This window comes from Dermacentor variabilis, chromosome 9 (genome assembly GCF_050947875.1).
Source record: "Dermacentor variabilis isolate Ectoservices chromosome 9, ASM5094787v1, whole genome shotgun sequence".
Taxonomy (NCBI): Eukaryota; Metazoa; Arthropoda; class Arachnida; order Ixodida; family Ixodidae; genus Dermacentor; species Dermacentor variabilis.
The window spans coordinates 126604527-126626161 of record NC_134576.1 but is presented as its reverse complement, the minus strand read 5'-3'; the positions used below and the strand labels follow the sequence as shown (position 1 = coordinate 126626161).

At 45.1% G+C, this 21635-nt stretch overlaps 1 protein-coding gene across 2 annotated transcripts in view; it reads right to left on the bottom strand.

The window, feature by feature from the left end:
- Positions 1-13750: 13750 nt before the first annotated feature.
- The window catches only part of bma (SCY1-like protein bma), a 141315-nt gene continuing 133430 nt past the window's right edge, over positions 13751-21635 (bottom strand). The window contains exon 19 of one of the 2 annotated variants that reach the window (XM_075669279.1): positions 13751-16513. In XM_075669279.1, the coding sequence (XP_075525394.1) occupies positions 16232-16513 (282 nt within the window). In that variant the 3' untranslated portion in view covers positions 13751-16231. Of the gene's footprint in view, positions 16837-21635 lie in introns of both variants that reach the window. The other variant, XM_075669280.1, reaches the window with a different exon arrangement.

Genomic DNA, 21635 nt, shown 5'->3' with positions numbered 1-21635 from the left:
TCACAGAGTCCTCCTGTGACAAGCCCCAAGCCCTGTCTTTTTGGGTTAGGGTGGCCCTTCACAGCTTTTGTGCATTACTCTTCGTTTCAGTGTACAGTTTGTTCTGAATCTTCAGCTCGTGCTGAAATAACCAGCCTGCTCAGAAACTATGATGGCGAGGTCTCAGCACAGGAATGCTTGTTACAGACTGAAATAGAGCGATAAGTAACATGCATATGGCGCTTACCCCCCGTAAACGTAAACTGAAATGCCCAAGGCCCGGTCTTTCGCGTCAAGGTGGCCCGTACCCCTCTTGTGCATTACTTTTCGAGTGTGTGTACAGTTTGTTCTGAATCCTTAGCTCATAGGGAAATAACCAGCCTGCTCATAGATTATAATGCTGAGGTTTCAGTACAGGCACGCTTGTTACAGATGAACACGAAGAAATAAGCAACATGCATGGGGCGCTTACCACCTGTAAACGTAAACTAAGATACGTGCTATGCAATATCTCGGATACCGTAAAGCAACGGCTTGACATGAGCAAGATTAATAATACTTGTAAAGTGGTTGTGTGAAGAACTCTGGACACGTGGGAGACGGGGGACGCAGGCACTGCGTTGCTGTGCGCCATTTGTACTTGTTTACCAGCGCTTCCAGTTCCTTTTTTTTTTTCGTCTGTTAACTTGTTTAATACAACTGTACCAAAACGAAAACATAGTGGAGGTATAGGGTAATGTTTATGAAACTCGGAAACGAAGTGTATCTGTGGAGTAGCGTTACTTGTACGGCTACGTGCATCATACGTGAAAAAGGAGGGCACTACCAACTACAAGGTAACTGCAGCGCTTCTATCAACATTATTAAAAATAACTATCTTTTTAAATGGAGGGGATTAAGGTTCCCAAAGTAACACTGGAGCTATTAGAGACGCTGTGTAGTGAAGGGCTTCAAATAAATCTTGACCATCCGGCATTATTTAATGTGTACTTGCCACCGAAACCATGGCCCAGTGGGTAGGACACCAGCTCGGCTGCGCATGGTGCGTGGTTTGGTCCCCACCGCCGGACAGGCAAGATTTTATAGGACGGGTATTAGCAACCCCCGGCCAAGCGTCCGGCTTTTAGGGATGTGTTGCTTGGGAGGTGATAGCACAGATAACTACAAGTTTGCTGTTCCAGAACCAAGGCAAGCAAAGCATCTCACAACTCAACCCACAGCGCTGTTTTTCTCTCTCTTAAAGGTTACGCCTAACATCTTTCGTTACATCGCTCGTTGCCCCGTCCTTAACTTCTGAAGTTTCGGTATTGACCTACACGTTTCTACCAGGCATAGCCATCGCTTACCTATTGTAGGTCGCGCATTCGCATGCCTCATGAAGCAGTCTACAAGCGTGCGGTCGCTGCTTGGAGGCATCGCCATCGGGGTCCAAATTGCCGAAAAGAAGCGATGCGTAGACGTACTCTTTTTAAAACCTTTTTACTCAACAGCTGGAGTCATAGTAGGCGCATACACACTCGAGAATGCCTGTTACACACATGTATACTTTGAAAACACTGCTAAACAATGGGGGCTGCTCAATTTTGCTGGCCGAATAGTTCACTGAAACGTGCAAGGTTCGCGAGAGAAAACGGGGAAAGCAAGCTCGAAGGGAACACACGCTGGGTAAGCAGCCAGGAAGTGAAACCGGAAGTAAACCCGAACACATCTTGTATACATGAACACTCTCGAGCAGCCGGGAAAGAAAAATGCGAACAAGCGATAACACATTCAAGAATGATAACATCTGCGAAATATTGCGTACGCACTCGTGAAGCCAAGGAAGGACAAAAGGTCTACGAAGAAGGACCGAGGTAACAAAAGATAAGAATGAAAAAGGTACCCACGATACAAACGGCCTACGCAAGAGCACGCTTGTCACCAGCTCCGCAAACAACTATTACGTCTCCCTTAATGCGAGAGAAACGCAGCCCAACGTGTGATGGCATGGCGTCTTCCTTTTAACATCTTGCGGATTCACGCACAACTATGTACACCGACACTACCGGATAGGCAGAGATGTTGAGAGAATGAGCGCGGGCGATTCGGTCCTGTTATGTATAGAAAGGTTATTTCAACGGCACTTGCGACACTGAGGAAATTATTATTTTATTTTTAGGTTAAGTCATGATAAGTAGACTAAACTGCGCGAAGAAGAGAAGGAGAGATAGCGAGGAGCAATCGCAAGCAGCCGTTCGGAAGCTGACCCAAAGATATCACATCAGGCCGGCTCGCAAGATATGCAGCTAACGACCAGCAACTTAAGATCTCAGGTTTAATTAAGGATAGAAGGCTTTCTTGATACATCTGTTGGATGCATTTACGTTACTACTGAAATAATGATGCGAAATACGGATACGTAGCAAGCACTAAAATGCTGGAAAATAAAGAAAGCTTGTAATATGAGTATAGTAGTAAATGTATGCGATTCCGCTGCAAAAATGCAACAAAAATAAAACCTTTTGCTGCTAGTTACCTTCGAGACAGAAGCCTCCAACATTCAACTTAGAGCTACTGTCACGAACCTTGCTCTTTGTCACGAATACGAAATATTGTCGCATTTTATATGTCACACGAGTCTAAATACCTTAACTGAGCTGGTGAAAAAGGACTCTCCTTATAGCAAACTTCTTACGGCATCATACAAAAAACAACACAACTTCTACAATCATAAGTGAGGTGTACGCTTCAGCAGACTCCCAATGCTATGCATGCGCAAGAAAGAGCCAAAAAAAAAAAAAAACTTAGCTTAACCTAAACTAAAATCAGTTTCTGTGTTCTTGGTAATCTAACTACGTTTAATATCCTAAGGGAACTACCTTTTGCTTCTGTTTGCAAATCTACTCGCTTTACTGTCACTTTCTTTCTTTTTTAACGCTATGCTGCGACATAACTTCAAGTAGTAGCGGTTGCTGCAACTAAGTCGGTGTTAAAGAGGGAGCCTTTCATTTGCAGTCAGTGCAGTGCAAACCGTGGCAACAAATTTCCTAGCCAGATAGCTGTGTTTATGCCAGATCGCGACTCGGGACATAGTAACAACGCAAACAAAAGCGGCGACGTTTCGACACAGCTACATTTCAAACGATGCACGAGGGGATGCAGGGCTATCGCGCTTATTCTGTAGGCAATCTTCCACTGTCACGGCATTCCTGATTGCACGCGTCACGACACCTGCAGTGTTGAGGGGTGGAGGTCCAAAGCTGTTCCTTCGTAACAGCTGTTTGTTACTGGCCGGCTGCCTTCGCCAGTACGTCCAATGCGACGGTTGGCTGGTACCTGTTGTTGCGAATAGTTCTAGCTTAAGAATTTTTTTTTCAAATACGCTCCCAGATCATCCGAACACTTCGCCAGGTTACGGCTTCCGTGGCTTGAATAAGATGTCTTTGGTAAGTCAGCTTACGAGGGGCCACCAGAAACGCGGCATTCATCTACTGGGCTACCCACCGGGCCGGGCGGATCACAGTCGGCGCAACCACATGACGTAAGAGCCCGGTGCCAGGGAAGGCAGCCTCGTCTACGAGTGATATGCCCTAGAACCATGATAATGCGGTATTAGAGGCTAGACTCTTGGCGTGATAAGAAAAAAAGAACGAGTGGGAAAAGCAAGGCGCGAGATTTAACGATAGAAGGTAGCGGATAACAAAGCCGGCCTTGTTTTTCTTTTCACAGGAGGGCACGTTGCATGGTTTTGTTTTCCAGTTCTGGGTCCAGGGGACACGCACACACACGCACACACACATGAACCGGCATTGCGCGGCGGGAAAGTAAAACAAAATGTTCCTCGAGGACCACTATGCGGAGTGAGAGAACGAGAGAGTTCTTTGAGCAGAGGGTAAAGGTGGCGCTCGCTCGCCTTGCTAGGCTACACTTTCGCTGATTACGTCTCTTCCCCTCTTTTCTCGGCCGTGCCAGAGAATTCTGGTGACGTCATCTTTCTGGGAGTACCGGTCTCTTCGACGTTCGCCGACGTCTGGCTGTCGTCTGCATGCCGTCGTCTGCTCTGATCTTTCCCCCCTCTTACGGTCGACGTCGTTTCTTGAGGCAAACGCGTCCCAAAACCGTGCAGCGGCGAGCTTTTTTCTTTTTTGCTGGGAAGAAGGTGCTTTGCGTCCTGCTGAGGGCTTCGGCTGGTTGGCGCGGTTTGAGAAGAGGCGGAGGCGGCGTGGTTAGTTGCTGCTGTGTTGCACGTAACTCGTGTGAGGTGTCTTCGTCGAGGGTGGCTTTGTGCGTAAAACACACGTCCAAAAAAAAAAAAAGAGCAACAGGGCGAGATAGGTTCCCCCTCACGGCAGCGTAGCTGCGGTGTACGCGGGGAAACCGCAGATTCGCTCGACTGTGGGCACAAATTTGGTTCACGAGGTGCGTTCCCGGCGATGTCGACGCCGAAATGAGATTATGCGCAGTTGTCGGCATACGTGTGACCTCTGCGCACGCACAGGACGCGCGGCGAACACAACGGGTCATTTGACATAAAAGAGGTACTCCATCCTGCCTCGTGACTCACCGTAGCGGCAACTGGGGACTCGCTAATGCGCTCATCTTTTTTATTTGGTGATAGGCAGTTGAAGTTGTCGAAAGTTATTCTCATAAATTGACAATATGAGCTTGTGGAAACACCGGCATAACATTGCTGGGACGAATTAACTTGAAATCTGTGCATAAAATGCGTGATACTGACAAAACACTGAGAGCTTTACCATTGCCTTACCAATGTTCTTTTTTTAAAGAAAGGTCAGTTGTTGACTACTTAAATGATCTTATGAAGAACAAAAGAGCGTAAGTACTGTTTAATGAATATAATGCCTCTTGTTTGTCAAGGATAATCGTTAACCTTTTAGTTTTTCGTCGACTCCCGGAGAAGATACCTCATTTAGAATATAACACCCAGCATACTTTCTAAAAAGCTTGTTGCGCCACTCTCAAACGTGCACCGTCTCTTGGTGCTAATTATTGTAGTAATTAATGTACTAAATAATGATAAATCAGTATTAGCAAGCTCATAATGCTTACAGTTAAGAAATTAGATAAGCCTCATTCAATCATTTTAAGCTCAAACTTAGCCTCTATTTGCGTGCACCTGACAGCCTCCTCCTGATCTATATCAGGACGACCTCCCCTTTGTGGTGTAGTTTGCAGGTTGTCAAAGCTTCAGGATGCTTCAACGAGAGATTATTCATTGCCGGTCGTGCCACCCATTACTACCACGCTACAACATCGCATCGAAGATAAACAGCAGACTTTATTTGCAAGCAGATTCTTCGGCAACGTGAACCGACGTATAATATGCAAATAATGCCACTCTTTTTGTCAAATGACCCATGGTGTATCACATGAGACGGAAACGTCAGTGGATAAGCAAACCGCACGGGTACCTTGCACCAACACAAAACGTATGACACTTGGCAGGCACAATATAGACACACAAGCTTAGTGTGATCACTAAAATGCTTCTTTACGAAGAATTATTATGCGCATTCAAGTCACGCAGAGGGCTGAAACATACCTATTTTAGGCGCAGTGGTCAGTGGCATTATAGAAGAACCAACTGACGATACAAAGAAGGAGGCACAGGGAGGAACTTAATGGCATCGGCACACACACCAGAAAAACATGTCAAAGGTCGCCGCGGGGGTCACGTGATTACTCTGGCTTTCAGGTGCACTAACGTATACAAAGGGTCACATTCCATGTTTTGGTGCACGTTAGGTGGTGACACAGGCGTTTTGTTCCTGCCCATTATGACTAGGAGGTGCATCAGATTGAAGAGTGGACACACAAATGGCACATCAGTGTACACTGGTGTTTGTTTTGTAGTCATCACAGCTGTACAGAGAAGAGCGTAGATATTGTCTGCCTATGCAAGAACTCTCACAAAAAAGAAAATACGGGAAAATTATTCCTTTGAAACTGGCGCTGGTTGGTAACAAAAGTAAAGTGCGAATAGACACGGCGGTGGCACCTGGCAATGAGCTATCTGACGTAATTTGTAGGAGAGATTGCTGCCTTCGACATGCTTCACAACTTTTTAAAGCAAAGCTTTCTTTGGCTCTTCCCTTAACTTTGCGTTGATGGCTCTGTGGCCAAGTGAACTGGGCCTATCTTAGATGCAGTGTAATCGAAGGAGGTGATTTGGGGGGCCGATTCTAATTCCTGTCCACGAGATTTGTTCTCGTAACAAATTCAATTTAGTTTGTAACGCTGGTCGGCCCTGGAGGAAGTTCAACGCTGCAGCTAATAGCATTTAATCAACAGAACTAATCAATAAGTGTCCCAAGCAGCATATCTTAGTAACTCTATTGGGAAGCCATCACTTCACTCTGACAATCATCCTCGGATCGTATCTGCCCAATTTTTCATTGTGCCTAATTAAGTAACCTGTCAATCTGTTGGCTGCCAAAGTTACATATGCTTTCAGGACATGAGAATTCAACAATGCGAGGCTCATTATTATTTGTATACTTATCCTCATTGTAGACAAACAGCTAAAGCTCAACTGAGTAACATCAGTGATGACAATAAAATGCGCTCACTGTATACTTTATGAAAACACTGTGCCCGTAATCTTCTGACAGGAATTCACTGTGTGAGAAAATATTTCGCAAACAACTAGTGAGCAATAAGCGCTGCTTTTGATACTTGGCACCGATTCTATGGGTTCCATTGCCATGTCGATGCGCAGTTTATTTTTGTCACTAAACATTGAAGTGAACGAGATACAAAATCAGAAACGTATTTGTACCAAGAACTTCAACTCAAGCAAATGTTATTTCAAGGAACAAACGGAATGAAGTCATAGGCAAAAAGGTTCACCATAAGTACTTTCGACATCACAGACAAGGGAAACAGTGAACAAAGAGTTACTCATCGACAAACAGTTGACGATTGGACAGGGCAAAGTGTCCAGCTAAAATGGTAATAATGACGTAAAGAAGAGTAGTTACAAGCATTAGCTTTGTGATTGTTATGATGGTGAATGTTTCACGCTTTATTAGAGCTAGGCAAAAAAGCAAGCGTTTCAAAAGTTTGAAGTCCATTTCTTCCGGCAGGCAATAGATGCGGCTTAAAGTTACCCGCAATGAAATGTAAAAATAAAGATAAACGTATCCGTAATCACTGTCATATAGAATTGTAGTAAACTAGTAAAACAATAATAATATGTAGCAATTGATCGAATAAACTGTCGCTTGGAACTTTGTGCAAATTGTGCTCAAAAACATTCCGTGAGGAATAATATAATTTGTTTTTGTTTTTCGAGGGAGGGTTCCAGTTACAGCACAAACATGGAACTCGGCTTTTTACAAAAAATCATGTTACGAGAGAAACACGGCTGTTTGATGCAGTTTCGCTGACCGTGTTGTTATCTTTGGCAACGCTTGCATATATTTATTTATCTGGGCTCATCTTGGAGCCCTCTCCTGCCTGAACACTAAATCTTTCTTATTCCAAAAACAAATATGCACGTCGCCTGCTATATCACGCAAAATTTTCGATGCTTCTTCGATGCTTGTTTTGTTAATCTGCTTTTCTTTTCTTCCCCAGCCGTGTTCTTGGGCACCTCTTAAAACGTGCGTTGGAGCATGAAAGTCCAATTACCAGTGACTCACTTTTGCTTTCATGTCTGCAGGCTAACTTGACCTGACAAAAGTTATTTCTCATAACTGAAGCCTTTCGGATAAATTAAACAACTGAAGCCATGAGCCAAAGTAACTTCTGTCACAGCGTCGGTAAGCCATACGCTGCCACGTCCTTGTTCAGCTAAACTTAACTGCTTCACTTCTTCGGTTGGTTGAACGAAGTCTCATCAACTCTTTATTGAACACGCAGAAAACTTTACCTCATTTGCGGACGCATCAAGCAACCTCGTCAAACAGGTGCGTGGGAGGGGGTTTAGAAGTAGGTTAACGCCGGCTCAGACGCTTTGCCTTGTGCATTCGTCAACACACGTGACTCACGACCGACCGAAATGTGATAGACGCTTCCACAGCGTGCCGACGCAGGCCGCTGCATTCGCGTGAAGCTGATATGCATATTGAAGTTCCTGGTTTCAATGCGCGCGTGCTTCATAGCCGCCGCAGGGGAAGAAAACCGGGCACATTGTGGTAGGAGGGAAAAAAGCGCGCGGCGAATCGCCGTCGCGTGTTTGACACACTCGTGCAAGGCAGCAGCGACGGGTAACGGAGAGACGACCCCGAACGTAAAGTGGGCTGCCGTGACACAAAGGGGCAGAAGGGGGGGGGGGTGCATTCAAAACACTCACATACAGTGCAGTGATGTGAACATAAGTACAGTGATGTGAACACCAGGCTGCGTTCACACGTGCGTTCCGAATCGCCGCACCGCGGATCGCTGCTTGCGATTCGAGATCAAGTCGTGCACTTCAGATGTCAGTTTCTGTTTACACACATTCGGCTGATTCATGAAGAAACCAACTAAATTTGGGTTCTCTTGCGTTCGACATTGGCGCGTGCGAGGTGTAGAAGCGAGCGGAATGCTACAAGGGCCACGACGTTCACAGGTCTCGAGATTTCGACACGCAGACTTCCCGTGGACGCGCTAACGTCAGGCGCCACAGGTCCGTGCGAGAGCTCTCAACGCACTGGGAGAGAGGGTGCTTACAGTGTGCCGGGCGGCAGTGCGGTGACGTAGTTGCACGTGTGAACGCGTGCCAGAGTTGCCGGCAAAGGCGTGAATAAGCATCACTGCAAAGATTCATGGGATGCGACTGGGAATGCGCGATTTCGCAACACACTGGCCACGACACATGTGTCAGAAACGGATCGTATCGTACATGAAGTGCTCTGTACCCGAAGGTGTGCATGACACAGCAGTTAAAAGTAGACTCGATGCGACACAACTGGTGAACTTTACAACAGTCAGTAATGTCCTCGGGAACGCGTCCTTCACCGAAAAGCAGGAATTTAAAGGGGTGCAGTGCTTTTAGCTTTACACAGCCGCAGAAGAATGAGCGCGATTTGGGAAACTATAAAGGGTAAACCTGAAAAACTAGAGCAAATTTAATGTCGACTTGCAATTCTCGTTTTGTTGAGTAAAATTAGTCGGAGAAATGCGCAGGATGACATACAACACAACTGTTTTTGCAAATCGAGAAGGCAACGGAACGTATTGGGTTTCACTCATGCCAGTGTTTTCTGCCTCATTCTTTAGGCGTGTGGGTTCGCGTCAGCCCTATGCACAGTTCCAAATAATACGACCGACGAAAGCAGTTGAGCTGACCGTCGAATTCGAGGACGCTGATATATGAGGCGAAGGACTTGTGAGATCGGACTCGAACATGAAAATTGGAGGGCGCGAGGCAAGGGCTTGGCATTCAGAGCCTGTGCATAGATATTTCAGCTTTTTCAGAAAAAAAATAAAAGAGAAACTAAGTACCCTGAAATAACGTGCAAACTTCTTGTAATGTTTGCTCCTAGACGTTGGCTTTTTTTCTTTAGTTTCCCGACGTATATTTTATCTCATAAATATAACTCCGGCTTCGTCAAAATATGAGCCAGGAAATATAAGTAGATATGTCCATGTCTAAAATATCACTTGAATGCTAGTCTTTGATAAGACAGAAAAAGTGGGATGCTTGGCACTGAAATGTGAACTTAAGTGGCGTGATTCGAATAATCAACAGAGTGGATGCTCAATTTTAGCACACACTAGCAATAATAAAGAGATGTATTAAATCGCATTCACCTTTCTATATGATGTCTGTATAAGAGATATGTATTATACCATTAAACATCGATATGGCTCGACATTAGATATAGAAATGGGTGGCGAAAGATAATTATTCAGAAAAAAATCAAACAAACCTGCCGCAATCCTGCACATATGCTTGATTGAACGCACAAGAATCCGATAGATTTACCTCTTAGCGAGCCTCTCACAGAGGGTTTCAAAAAGATCTGGTCACATATGAGTAAGTAACGTGAATTCTTAGGAACTGAAGACGGCTTCCCACAAAAAATAGAAACCGTCCAGGTGAAATCAATAAACGCCGGCGTTTTACGTCATAATAATCATGCATTGTTTATGCTGTTGTCAACGTGGCGATAACAAAATTGTGGTTTGGTCGTACTTGTGACAATGCAAGGAGTAAAACTATGCCAAGATTTTCGGATTAGCTGTAAAGATACACGCATTCCTCGGTACGCTAAGAGGAAAGAAAAAGGTACACGAAAATTCAATAGGATTTCTAGATGATGTGGACAGAGCACCGACAATTTTGAGAGCCTTCATGAGACATCTGTAGTTGCAAAGAATCTCCAAACAGTGCAGCGCAATTTTTCAGCGTAAAATATGACATTCTAACAACACCATGTTCAACAACAACACCGGTAACACACAAATCTTAGATTTCTAACAATAGGTCATGCAGTAGCATGGGTAGACTATGTATACACGTACGCAGATGCATGCTCTACGAGCGAGAACAGCGGCTCAACATCACACTCGCATTCAACAGGGCAATGTAACAGCGTCTAAAACAGTCTCTATAACGGCGTCTATACAAATGACGGATACTAAGGCGGCATCGAAGCCTGTGGTTTCGCACGTCTTTATTACGCTTTTCCCCGTCTTATGGCTGCTTTAGTTGCGTGATGCGCTGAGGGTATTGACGAAAAAATATTGCCCAAACGCTCGTGCCACAAGTGAGGCAGATTCCATTCGTAATAAACATGATCACTGTACTCAAGTCTACAATTTTGCCCCATGTCTCGCAGCATGCTCGCGGAGAATTATTTGTGGCAATGAAGGAAAAGCTGCGGTGATGAAGCGCACGCCTGAAAACACCCCCGAAAACGGTTCTACTGTTTATTTCAGGCTTGTCAAAAAGCTGGGGAAACGAAAACATAATCGTCTTTTTTTATTACAACACTTGCACTGAAACAAAACACTGTTACAATTCTCACGGATAACAAGGTTTATCAAGCGACTTTAAGAACAGAGTTAAGGATTATCGTACGCCGTGAACGGCTGTGAGAGTGAGCCCGTGCTGTATCTATTTCCTTATCTTTCTTATCTCCCACTACCCGTCCCCGGTCTAGGGAAGCAAACCTAACTTTTTTCACCGGTTAATGTCCCTGCCTTTAGCCTTTCTTTCATATCTCTATCTCTCCCTTAAAATGAGACGTCATTGAGACCACCGAGTGTCCGATTTAGATTTTACTTATGTTTTTGTTTTCTTCTCATATATGTTTTGGGAATGCGAAACTGCCGCAAGTGACAAGTTACGCAAATCCAGTATGTCCTCTCAGAAAGCGAAACAGAAAGCGTTGACAAACTCCACGGGACTACTTTAGCGCACTAGCACATGCGCAGAATCTCCGCACTCGTAGTTTTTTTCCTTCACTGCCCGAGAAAGTTTCCCGCGAATGTAGAGACGTTGACATTGGTTGGCGAGAATCCAATCCTCCTTGAAACGTGTCGAGGCTCCGCTTCGGAATGGTGCCCGATGTGAGTTCGAATGGCACAGAAACGAGGTAAATTGGGGTTTCCGCATTGGCTGTGACGCAATCCCCTCAATTTCGCATCGGGATCATCGTGTATGATGGTCTGCTTACAAGCTTGTGGCACAAGTGTTCCGTGCCCTCATGAAAGCACGTCAGAGGAACGTCAGCACGAGGAAAACAACAGTAAGTGAGCAACAGCGATGGTTGTGTGAAAGGTGCAGAGAGCACAGTAACGCACACGCACGGGAATGCGAAGAGCCGAGTGGTTAGGAGGGCGCTCGATGGATTGTCGGAAAAAGAATGTGCCTCGTCACGTGACACACACGCAGAGATGATAGAAACGAAGAAGCAGTGATAACGCCTTCGACTTAGTGCGCACTATGAAAAATTTGCCCTGACGACGTCTCTTATACGGGCGTTTCCCTCTGCGCGATAGGCGTACATCCCTGAAATCATGGATACACTGAAGCGCCCTGAACAAACGGATCGGCAATCATAATCGAACAGCGATACGAAGAAGCAGGGGCATGACTCACAACTACCGCAGGTTTATGCTTGGTAACTTCATTTGATATTTTCATCGCCCTTATCCCAGAGTCACAATTGATGATGCTGGAAATGTCTGTACTGTCTTTATTACATGAACCTTTCCTGTGTCACGACAGGAAATATTCAGCTGAAAATAAGTGAAAGGCACTATTTCAATCGAGCTATGAAAATTTAAAAATTGTCACAGAGATGTAGGTTCTGTGACAAAACGTTGCAACGTTTATTATGACACTATCTCTCAACATGAGGTAACATTACAGGAAGATGGCAGCTTGAAGTGATTAAGAGGGTTCGAACAAGGAATTTCGCTGAAGTCGATAAGGGGGCTTTGTAAGCGCTCTGCTTGCTGTCCTTACAAGGACAAATCTTGCTGTCGAAATCCTGGTCTCAGCGACGCTCCTTATTCTACCACTGTTAATCACTGAAAATGTGTGTAGCCTCAGAGCCGTAGTTTTCATGAAAAACATTTTCGTGCGTGGAAAACAAAAAAAAAGTAAACGAATCACTGCTTCTCCGAGTGCCTTAGTTTTAACGAGGCGGTGGAATGTTTCTGCACTAGGCACTAAAAAAAAATTAAAAATTTGGTCACCGCTGTTTGGTGCTTACAAAGATGAGACACATCATTCTCTCCCGGTGCGATGAAAGCTTGGTTATATGCGAGCAACTCCGCACCCTCCGCCAACCTTTCGGGCAAGCAACAAATCGCGTGTACATGCTACGTACTACTGACGCGCTTGCATAGACCTTCAGGGTGGTTTTACACACGATAAAGAATGCGGAGGCAACGGAAATGGAAAGAGGAAGGATGGATGTTCAAGGGGGCGGAGGCGCGTTATGTCTTGCAGTGAGCTTATAACATGGTCACACGAGGAAATTAACGTGCCGGCTCCAGTAGGCCATTAACCAGAATCGAGGTTTGCGAGAAGCCACGATCAACGGATACAAAATAGAGTCCATTCACGCTTGCACTGAGGAGACACAGGAGTCACCAACAACAGAAGTAATTTGTGATTATTGATACAAGTTCACATGAAGCACCGCCTGTCAAGACTTCTGTACCATAAAGACAGCCGGCTTTGCCCCTTGAGTTTTATGCAGTGCAAAGCGATGGAGTCAAAAGGAGTCGCCTTTGCTGTTCTGGTCACAGGAGTGCAGGTGTTGCAAGTTCTATGGGCAAAATGTTGCCTTCGCGTGTATTGGTACTGCGCTAGGATCAGCTGTCAGCTTTGTTTGGGGTGACACTGCGGGTGGTGGTGTAGGCTTAACGCACACACACTGCCGACATCTACGGTAAGCGCTCGCTTTTGAGTTCGATGATCGTCAAACCTGTAGCTCATGTTTCAGAATCAGCGTCGTCGTTGTATTTGGAGCTAGCGTGAGTTTCGAGGAGTGGTTCACGAAGTTTACAGAGCTTCGAGATGGAACTTGGTGTTTAGTACCGGGTGCCTCTTACCTCTGCCAAGCGAAAAATGCCCTTCATGAGGTCAGCTTTCGTGCGTCACTTAATTGTGACGTGCGATTGCGCGTATAGGCGGGTGTACAGGTCAACAAATGTGTAACATATTAGGTTCAACATGCGGCGAATACTTATTACTGGTCGATACATTCGGAAACTTCTGCCAAGTTCAGGCTAGATTATTTTACAATATTATGGAATACAATTTATGGAAAGCAAAACGAAAATACAACGACAAGTTTTATATCCCACAACCTTTTATATCAATCCTTAGTTAGCTTAAGGCTACTTTCATAGCAATCACAGCAAGATATGACTTTGCGAAATTGAAACAATAGACAAGAAAGAACCCGTTCTATCCGATAAGTATACGAGAAAAAAAACAAGACACGTTTACGGAAAGTGTGCGAGTTTTTACTTGCGTTAATGTAGGGGTAGTCGTAATATCCCTCAATGTTTTCTCAAACCTGGAGTAATTTGCACAACGTCGCTCCTGTGCAGCTAATGGGATGCCGAGATGACATAAATTTGTAGTCATTGAGCAGCATTGCTGTCAGTTCTGCGCTTCCATGGTTGCTACCTCCTCAACGATTCGAAGCACAATCATTTACCACACCGTTTCGTGATGTGCAATGCCACGTAAAAAGACTAGAGTTGTTTCCTAGTTTACTGCCCACTTGAAGACAGTTTAATACTGACACTATTTCATCCGAAAAGAATAGACTTCGGCACGCTGGCTGAAAGTTACACACTATTCCAAGCGGTTTGTTTGGCAATTATGACTGTAGCTTAAATACTGAATATCAACGCCCCCTTGCGAGAGCTCAACAAAAAGGTAGGTTGGCGTGCACTACACGCTTTGCCTTGAGGAGAAGACACTCTTTGAGCGAAGTGTTCTTGCTTTGCTCATTACAGCCTGGCTGGAACTAGCATTCCACTCAGGCCGTGCGCTCAGGACAGGCTGGTGAGAAAAGCATCCACTCCGATCATAGTCTTGGCATGACTATATATGTCATGTGCCTACGTATGGCCTTCTATAGAAGTTAACAGGTGAAGTCGCGATAACGAAAATGAATGCGCACCCTGGTAGTGTGTAGCCGCAATGTTTCCTTGCTCCAAGGACAACACACAGTAATGAAACGGCGTCGACGCCAGTCGCCGTTATGAGACCCTGTGCGGTTTTGTTATTTGTTTTTTTTTTCGTCGCTGTAGTCATACTGGTACCAGACATGTTTTAGTTGTTGCAATGTCAAACCTATTAGGCGCCACTTGGGCCAGTGTCAGGAACAACTGGTAGTGAAAAACATCGACACCTGATCCATAAACACCTTCCGGCGACAGTCCCGAGTGACTTAAAGTAGAAATCAGTACTGCACGTGCTACGCACTGAAGCTGGAGAATGAGAAACTAGGCTACCAACAAGGCGTCACTGAAATCGTGACTCGTATAAGTGTTCATCTTGTGGTATGTTCTCAGCAGCGTTCCTACTAGAGTATCATCAAGGGCTTACAGAGAACAAAAAGGATCCAATTCATCATCTCGTACTCCAGTTCACGTGCACTTCAGCTTGCGATTACTCAAACAAAATTAGATGACATCGCAAAAAAGTGACTAGCGCCACGTCAAAGAGTGCCGAATGCACTACACGCTTCAAGTTTGCAAATTACATGTTCAAGGTTACTTGCTTGAAAAATGAGCGTGACGTCTAGCTTTAGATGTGAAAGCACCATCCTTGAATAACCATTCTTGTGGCCCTGGATTCTTTTCTTGCGTTATGAACGTGAGATTACACATAAAGTGGAACAGTGCACACAGCTCAGTAAAGATAATGATGCGGAAAATTACAGACAGTGCGATGAAATCAGCCACGGGCACAGATACAATTTCGCAGAAAAAAGAAGTCAGAGGAAATTTGTGCTCACTCGGACCAAGTTCACACATTTCCTCCTCAATTGCACTTCCTTACATGTCAAGTGAAAGTTGCACTGAGGATAGCCCGGCACACGTGAACACACTGATTGAAAAAAAAAAACCTGCCTGCGTCCTTGGTTTGTATGGAACCGTTATGGCATTCGTTTTTACCAGGTCTCTAAAGCCCAAATGCAATCCTGCTGAGTCGGACATTTTGCTGGAGTCCCGAGCACTGTTACAGCTGGCATAAATGTTTCCAAGAACTGTGAGACACATGTACATATATGTACCATTTGGTGCGCTTCGGCAGAAAACACAAAATGTTTTGCGTAAACAGAAGATGATAACTAACACAAGCACAATTTGTCTCAAAGGTCCCCGACCAACGAGGCTGTGGTACATATGGGCATACGGCTTGTGGTTGAGCCACGTTCCCCATGTGCTGCCTTTTATCCGACACTGTAGCAGCATCTAGGCCTCTAGCGACTCCTCCAGCAGCAAAGCAGGCCAACGATAGTGACAGCAGCGCCAACACAGAGCCTTACGCTCGCACAGATCACGATCGCACTGTGGCGTAAGACCTTCCGATAAAGATGATACGCAACATCGGCAGATACCAATTGCTAAAACCTCAAGCCAGAGGCGAGATGTCATTCCGTACCAAGCCCCGGAAATCCGAACCGAAAAGCACCTCACAGCTTGATCGAAATGCATTAACCTGCACAGTCCACACCTCCCCAGCTGTTGGTGATGGTGTAGTGAGTGGTTGCTACTTGAGATCAGTGCCAAAATAAGAAAAAAAAAATGTGGTAGGGCCGTGTATACAGAGTCGTCGCGCTCACGCCTGCGTGGGGTTGCCCACGGCTGGCGAGGGGATCCTGGGCTGCGGCAGGAGCCTCCTGGAGGCCCTGGGCGAGGGCGACCTCGACACCGCCGGCGAGGTCCTCGGTGGCGAAGAACGCAGCGACGGAGACCGAGACGACGGAGACCTCGACGACGCCGGGGAACGCGGCGATAGCGGCGACCTGGGCGACAACGAACGTGGCGACAGAGGAGACCGCGGGGAGTGGTGGGGCGACGGCGTCGGAGACGAGGCCCGTGGCATCGGCACTGGAAGATGCTGAGTGGGAGAAATCGAAAGAAGAGGAGGAGACAAACGGGACGGGGAGGATGAAGGTGGAAGATGGAACAGCGGAAAAGGTGGTGGTGGTGGTAGAGGACGAAGAAGAAGAGCGGGAAGTGGGTGGAACACAAGAGCGCAGATAGATCGGCATCGAGAGTTCTGTCTTTTTTTTTCACTTTTTTGACTTTTTTTCTTCGCAATCTCGACGGCTCGGGATGCTGTCCTGTGTCCCCTTGTCTGCGTGCTCTTGCGAACCCTGGCCTGGGCGCGGTCTGCCCGCGACTTCAAGACGCAAGCTATTTGCCGGAAAACAGCTGCGACTGGTGGAGGGGTGGGAAGGTGAGGAAGAGAGAGAAAAGAGAGAAGAAAAAGGAAAGAGGAGCTGCGGCGGATCTGCTCCAGAAGTGGTTTTATTCTTTGGCGCTGGCGATATGTGAACAGGCCATTAACAATTTTCTCCGTCCGCAGCGCGCGAATTCAGTTAACTTTTTTTTTCTCTGCGATGCAAGGGGGACAACATCGATGCAGGCGTTTCAGGGACGGGATGCAAGCTTTCGGTATTGATCCGTGTAATCTAAGAAGCGCCCTGGGTACTTTTGTTTCCGTGCCGGCTCCTTAAGGCCAGATGAGTCAAATTCTGCATGCCAAATCGAGATGCCTCCTTTACTAGTGAAGCTTCAGGTGCCTGCAAAATCCGGGTGGGTGAAATTCATTGCGTGTGACTACCGTTTCAGAGATTTGAACAAGGCATAACGTGCTTCGAAGAGAACGCGATATTTTGGCAGTAAAGTACAGCCCTGTGTTGCTAATGGTCATCAAAGCTAAGCGATTTCAATCTATGAGTTTTAAGCCAACGTGATGGAAACGTAGCAATGGAGGACGTTTGTCAGCAGTAATTTAGTGAGCTGCTTGAAATGATCACACGAACTTGAAATGACCACGAGAACTCATGGAGCTGGCCACCTACATCCGTGGTGGAACCGAGTCTTTTTTGAGAGTTTCTTATACTGTACTGCAGACATAATAACTGAGGGCAGGTTACTACACCAAAGTTTTGTTATGTTTTACTAAGGACTCATTAAGACAAGTACCTAAGATGTATAAAATGTTCCAAGAGTTAATCATAAGAAAGTAGTGCAGTACCCCTTCACGATTCTTTTCCCATTTAAAAAGATCCAGATGCCCACTGAAAAGCTGAATATTTGCCTTACTGCACTTAAAGCAGCAAAATTAGCCTCTTGGATGTTGAAGGTGATGAATAATATGTTTATTTTTTTCTATTATTTAACAGAACCGAGACTGCCAGTGGATTTGCGCACACGAGATAATAGCTTAGGGCCTGTTTTACATCGTAGCTTGTCGTGAGGGGAACTAAAAAAAGCAATCTTTAAGCCGTTTTATGTGGCATCGCCGCCAACTTTTCAAAATATTAAAAAAATGATGTATATGCTATGCTCATAATACGTGTTTTGTTTGTGGGAATACGAATTTCACCCAAGACTATTTAGCATGTGAGGGAGGAATAAGGTCCAATGCGCTCACTACGATGGTGAGATCGAAAATAGTTCAAGAATTTCCCAATTCTCAAAATCTGATATCTGGGTACTATTCGAATAGCGTCCCAGTGAAAACGAAACTATGTTTTTGTGTACCAGAGAAGAAAAAAAAGGCAACAAAAAAGCTTCTCTCTCTTCATGTACACTCTAAAAATCTCCAGTCTTGTCCCAGTTGACCAAAATGTCTGGAGTCTGGGTAAAAAGAATCTTGTCAGAAGTCAGCAAAGAAATCAAAAGGCGAAAATAGAAGTTATAAATTACGTGGTGCCAATCGATGGGTTGCTACAAAATAAGTTGGCTAGTATTGAAACGCTAAAGCGTTTAGCGCTGCTTAAATGCACATTTTCTTTCTTAGACACCGGATAATGCAGTCCGCTTGACGTAAAAAGCACCACAGCGTTTAATGCCGTGCCAACAAAATGTACTGAAAGAAGCAAGATCAAGGAAAGCAAACGTAACTCCACATGTCAGGAATGCGACATGTGCAGGCTTTGTAAAAATTTTGCATCCTGTTTCTAATGGCGCTTTTTAGAGTGTAGCGTGCTTCCAGAGCAAGAAAACACAAGACAGCACACAGGGAGCATGATTACTGCATCTACGCACAGCCATTTCGCATTCAGCCCAGAGTCGGGAACACAGCTTCTCTCCGCGCAAGACGCACACATTTGGCGAGGAACCGTTCGGTTCCCACATCCTGGCAAATGCGTTTCGCCAGGGACTTGGTGAAATCAGAACCCACAGCTCGGGTGTAAGAGATGAGCAGCTACACGTTCACTGGTCGCAAGAACGCGACCCCTTTAATTGCGTTTGCGGAGTTCCAGGAGACCTGCTGTAATTTCGTTTCGTCAGGATCATTGTTTGTTCTGCATTACAGGCCACACGGCCGTAACAACTGATAAGGACACATTCGTACAACACAGGCACGTATAAAGCATTTCTGTTTTCTTTCGTGCAAAAGTACTCGTGTAATTTGGATGACTTCTTTCTGAGAAGTTGGCTATTTACAAGTGAGCTGACTGTCATGATTGAGGCAGGCTTAAAGATTAGGCCCCATCCCATTAACTAAAACAAATTGGCGTATTTTCCATGCAAAACAGGAAATTCAGTCTAGCTTGTTACATGGCTTCAGGCCTGCGCAACAGGAATGAGCAATTGACGCAGGGAGAAGGAAACCACAAAATAAAGAAGAACAATAAAGTCTCCGCTGCACTTTCTATCTCGTCGCAAATTCTTGCAAGGTTGGCTTATTTTCTAATTTTGCTGCAATTTCGCGTAATTTATATTTCTCTTTGTTGCAGTTTTGAAGATTCATACATTTTTTTCTGCGTCGTTTCAATTCTTAGCACAGGACCAGTCCCAACAGCGGTTATGTGTTATGGGTATCGCATGAACAGGAACGTTATAGCGTCATAGCCTCGGTGTCGTTTCAGCGGCGTGCTGTTGTTGTATTTGGAGTTTTTTTTTCATTCCAAGCAGGCCTGATCTCGAGTAATATGGCTGCACAAGCAAGCATCAGTGCTGACGACTCTTCCTTCAGGTTAACGACATTCTCGGAAATTCATTTGGGTGCACTTTATTCGAGAGTTTCGTCTCCCCATTCGGGAGCAGACGACGTTTTACGCGAACACGGGACGGACGTTTGGAGAAGTCAGGTGCGAGCGGTGCGATGCGAGATTCGTGAGGTACGCATAAGTGCCCGGCTGTGCGAGGAGAGAACAGTGTTCGGACTTCAGCAGCAACATACAGCAACACCGAGGGCAAGGACAACGACAGAGAATGCATAAAGCCTCTTACAATGCGCGAACAAAGATTCTAAACGGGTTGCCGCTAGCAGCAAAAAAGCAAGCGTTCAAGCGTGCCTTCGCCCCAGAAAACATGTGACCCCAGCGACTTAATAGAAACGTGCAGAGCAACACGCTCAAGAAAGTTATTCAGCTGAACTTCGCATCACAAGTCAATATAGTGCTAGCTTAATATGTGCTATAATGGCTATAAGGCTTTCGATAAGCAACAAGGTAGCTTTCCCACAGTGCACATTCGCAAAACATGGTGGTCCTCGAAGCATTCAAGTTTTACCCATCTGCGCCGTTCGTTTTATTTTGTACGAGCAGTGTACGATTGTAGCACTCAAAAGTGGTTTCCAATGCAGTAAGCAACATGTGATGAACCTAGTGATTAGCATTGCCACCATGTTTCGGTGATCTAGCTTCCCGGGAAAGCCAATATACCAGTTTTAAAAAAAGGTTATATTCCTAACAGAGGGGACACAGGGATGATATTGTAGTTCATCTGCAATAGAAATTGCATTGTTGGACTAAATTTTCTGTTCACGAATGAAGTGTTTTAACTAATGCCCGAGGACGGAAGTGATATAAAGATTTAGGACTTGAAGCAAAAATCTTTTACCAGTTGTTCGTTGCAACAATTTATCGCGTTTCTTTTAGGTCTTGGGAATCGATTCCATCAAAATGTTGCAACAGACCCTCAAAAGAAACAAAAGGTATAAAGGTATTTGTGGCTAGGCAGCAATCAAAGCTGCAGAAGGTTCCTTACGTTACCAATGCACCGCGCGGCTTGAACACATCAAAACACTTGGGTGACAAGTGTAAAAAGAATACATCTTTTCAGTAACCAAATATTAGACTGTATTCTGTTGCATTTGAGTTTTTGTGTTTTGTTGAGGATATTCAAAGAAATTCTATTGCATACTTGGCCTATTGCTTATTAATTCAATTTTTCAGGCACATTCTTGTGAATCTTTGAGCTACAAACGTCTCTTGAGTATTGTAAAAATCTGCAACTTGAGTTTTTGATATCACAAAGTCTCTTTTTCACAAATTGTATTGTCCCATTTGGCATGCTTCTTGCTCCTTAATTTACACTCTCGAAAAATATCATAAAAATACTTTTGTGAGCCTTATTTCAACAGAGAAGTTCCATGGGGAAACACGCCTGTAAACTTACACTTGCACATGACATAAGTGTCATTCTGTACATACTTGCTTTCAACCTGCCTAAACACAAACACTGGGACTGATTTCAGGAATCACACTTCCTTTACTAGCACATCCAATCCGAGCAGCTTTATCGGATCAAAGAACCAGAATATCTCATAATGGCTATATCCATTGATCCCCTATGATAACATGATATCCTCTGTGAAACTCTATGATTCCATACAGTTACATAACATTACGAACAGGAGCACTTAACCATTTGTTAGGTTACAGTCTTTTTCCTTATTTCAAGGCACATTCTGGGTGAACATCAAGAAATTTGTGACGTCAAGGCTCTAGCCCCACTAAAGTGGCCATGTCCCAGCCAAAATGAGATGCACAGAACAGCCAGAAAGTGACAAACAGTGTGCAAGGCAGACATGAGCCGAACATGCAGAGAGGATGCAACGCATGCGGAACACAAAATCATAACACCTCGGCAGGACCCGTCAAAGCGCTACGTCACCAACTAGCACACTACCGCAGGCAACTCGCCGACAACTCACAGGCAAAGTGTAGTTTTAAGGTGTTTCGCGTGCCATTGATTTGAGCTATAAAAAGTCCATA